General features: G+C 34.4%; 1 protein-coding gene across 1 annotated transcript; it reads left to right on the plus strand.

Annotated features, from left to right (window-relative positions):
• The first annotated feature begins 300 nt into the window (after positions 1–300).
• On the plus strand, positions 301–2,049 carry LOC104246106 (UDP-glucuronate 4-epimerase 1). Its single transcript, XM_009801851.1, has one exon. It carries the CDS (start codon positions 512–514, stop codon positions 1,790–1,792), a length of 1,281 nt encoding a protein of 426 aa, XP_009800153.1. The 5' UTR covers positions 301–511; the 3' UTR covers positions 1,793–2,049.
• The last annotated feature ends 1,184 nt before the right edge of the window (positions 2,050–3,233 follow it).

Here is a 3,233-nt window from a genome sequence, read left to right on the forward strand (position 1 = left end):
CTGAACACAGAACAATTAAAGAAAAAAGGTTATTAAATGAACCAAATATAAGTTATTACCAATAACCTTTTCTCCTAAAAAGGGAAAATCCCATTTCATTTTCAAACTTTTACTTTTTTAAGATTTGTACTTCTTGGCATTGGCTGTCTCCTTATTTCTCGTCAGAATTTTCTTTTTTAATCTAAACATATTAAATACTTTTCCTATTTTCTTCTCTCTCTCTCTCTGTTCTTTTAACGCGTTCACGCGTTTACAATTGTCTCTTATTTGTGGCCATCCACTATATATATTCCTCCTTCTTCCTTCTTTCTTCCGCAGGTGCAGACTCCAATTTCACAAAAAATTGTTCTCTGCATCTGCTTCTTATTAGAAAAAAAAAATCCCCATTTTTCAAAAATCCCCCCAAAAAATCTTAAACCCAGTATTTTTCTTGTTACCATATTGAGAAAGGTAGAGGAAAAAAATACATTCTTGATTTTCCGGCGAGCATTCTTCATTTTCCGGTTGAAAGATGCCGTCGTTAGAGGAAGAATTGTTTCCGTCAACACCGGGAAAGTTCAAGGACAGGAACCGTCATTTCCACAGATGTTTTGCTTCAACAAGTACAATGTTCCTTTGGGCATTATTCTTGATAGCTATAACGGCGTCGTATTTGTGTTTCCAATCATTTATGGATACCGGCAACCGGTATTTCTCCGCCACGTGGGGCGGTCATCATTGGGAGAAACAAGTCCGTACTTCTGCTCAGATCCACCGTTCTAACGGTATGTCCGTACTTGTTACCGGCGCAGCCGGTTTTGTCGGTAGCCACGTGTCCCTCGCCTTGAAAAAACGAGGCGACGGAGTCGTGGGACTCGACAACTTTAATAATTACTATGACCCGACGTTAAAAAAGGCGCGAAAAAACCTCCTCAATGACCACAATATTTTCATAATCGAAGGTGACATAAACGACATGCGGATGCTAGCAAAGCTATTTGAAATTGTTCGTTTTACGCACGTGATGCATTTAGCGGCTCAAGCGGGTGTCCGATACGCGATGGAAAATCCGGGTTCTTACGTTCATAGTAACATTGCCGGTCTTGTAACTCTTCTAGAAGCTTGTAAAAATGCCAACCCGCAACCCGCTGTTGTATGGGCTAGCTCCAGTTCCGTATACGGGTTGAATGAAAAGGTTCCATTTTCTGAATCGGATCGGACTGATCAACCCGCTTCGTTATATGCTGCAACGAAGAAAGCGGGCGAGGAAATTACTCATACGTATAATCATATTTACGGGTTGTCAATTACCGGGTTACGGTTCTTTACGGTTTATGGCCCGTGGGGCAGACCCGACATGGCGTATTTTAGTTTTACAAGGAATATTTTACAAGGGAAACCGATCACGGTTTATCGGGGCAAGAATCGGGTTGATTTGGCCCGGGATTTTACGTACATTGATGATGTTGTGAAAGGGTGTATTGGGTCACTTGATACCTCGGGTAAGAGTACCGGGTCGGGCGGGAAGAAACGGGGACCCGCTCCGTACCGGATTTTTAATCTAGGTAATACATCGCCGGTAACTGTCCCGATGATGGTTGGGATTTTGGAGAAGCATTTGAAGGTTAAAGCAAAGAAGAATTTCGTCGAAATGCCCGGAAACGGCGACGTTCCGTTCACACATGCGAATATTAGTTCGGCCCGAAAAGAATTCGGGTATAAACCAACAACCGATTTACAAACCGGGTTGAAAAAGTTTGTTAGGTGGTATCTCTCTTATTACGGCTACAATCAAGGAAAGTCTGTAAAGTGATAATATCCCCTTTTTTTTTCTCTTTTTAATTCTTTTTCTTATTGTGGTTATTTTTGATTTTTTTTCTTCTAATTACGAGGGGAAAAAAGAATTTGGAGGAAAAAAAAAAGGAAAAGAAAAGGTGAATACCAATTCTTTTTTTAATTCGGGGGAAAGAGGAGAGAAGAAGATTTGATAAACTCCCTTTCCCCTTTGTTAGAAGATATTGTTGTTGCTTTCCTTGTAAAGGATAAAAAAGTTTCTCATTCTTTGTCTCATATTGTGTCTTTACTTTTTATGTAAAATTTTATATACCATATTCTTGTTTTTCTTCTATTTTATGACAAAGTATAATAACAAGATCAAATGGTACACAATATTTAGAGCCTGTTTGGAAAGCCAGCTAGGAATTGGATTTGAATGTAATTGAATGTAATTACACCGTGTAATTACAAAGGTTGCATTTTAGTTTCTTTCCTTTGTTTTTATTTTTATTTATTTTTCATATAATTTTATTTCTATTTTTATAATTTTATTTTTACTTTTTAGTTCCTTTTGAAAATTTTAAAATATATTTTTCTTTGTACATTATTTATCGTTTATTAGTCTACTTTTACTTCTTGTGATTCCATGTAATTGCTTATATTTTATTTATTATTTATTTTATTATTCTATTTTTTGAAATTACACCTCCTAATATTAGAAATAATGAGTCATTAACAAACTTGGCATATAATGAGTGATGCAATTGAAATGAAATTTCCCTGTTGAATATGATTATAAACTTATTATGTTTCCTAATCTTAAGTTGTAATGAAATCTACTATTATTATATTGGAATTTAACATATGTTATTTTTTGGATTTTGAAATTGTGTTATATTCATGGTTTCAATTTACTTATTCTAGTAGAATTGCTCACATGCAAGTTCATTTTTTTAGTTAGAATTGATAGATTAGTTTTGTCAAACATTTGAATAATGTTATGACATTATATTTATAATATTAATTTATTTTATCAAACATGAATTCTATGATGTTCTTACAAGAGCAAGGTGGGAAGTTCTTGGAGGGAAGGATGCCGGGGGTCTATTTGGAAACAGTCTCTCTACCCTAGGGTAGGGGTAAGATCTGCGTACACACTACCCTCCCCAGACCCCACTAAGTGGGATTATACTGGGTTGTTATTGTTGTTGTTGTTGTTGTTAAATATCTAAACTAAATATTATTAATTTGGAATATATAAAAACATTATTTTTACAATATTAGTTATAAATATATGATTATTAATTAATGTATATTCACGAAAAAATATACATCTTAAACACCAAATATAATATCATTTATACTTATTTATTATATTAACTTTTAAGTTTTAATAATTACTTCATTTAAAATTTAATCTAACTATGTAATTACACTTGTGCAACAAAACAATAAACTTGTAATTACACTGTAATTAC

The sequence above is a fragment of the Nicotiana sylvestris genome, chromosome 11, assembly GCF_000393655.2.
Source record: "Nicotiana sylvestris chromosome 11, ASM39365v2, whole genome shotgun sequence".
In the NCBI taxonomy this organism is placed as follows: Eukaryota; Viridiplantae; Streptophyta; class Magnoliopsida; order Solanales; family Solanaceae; genus Nicotiana; species Nicotiana sylvestris.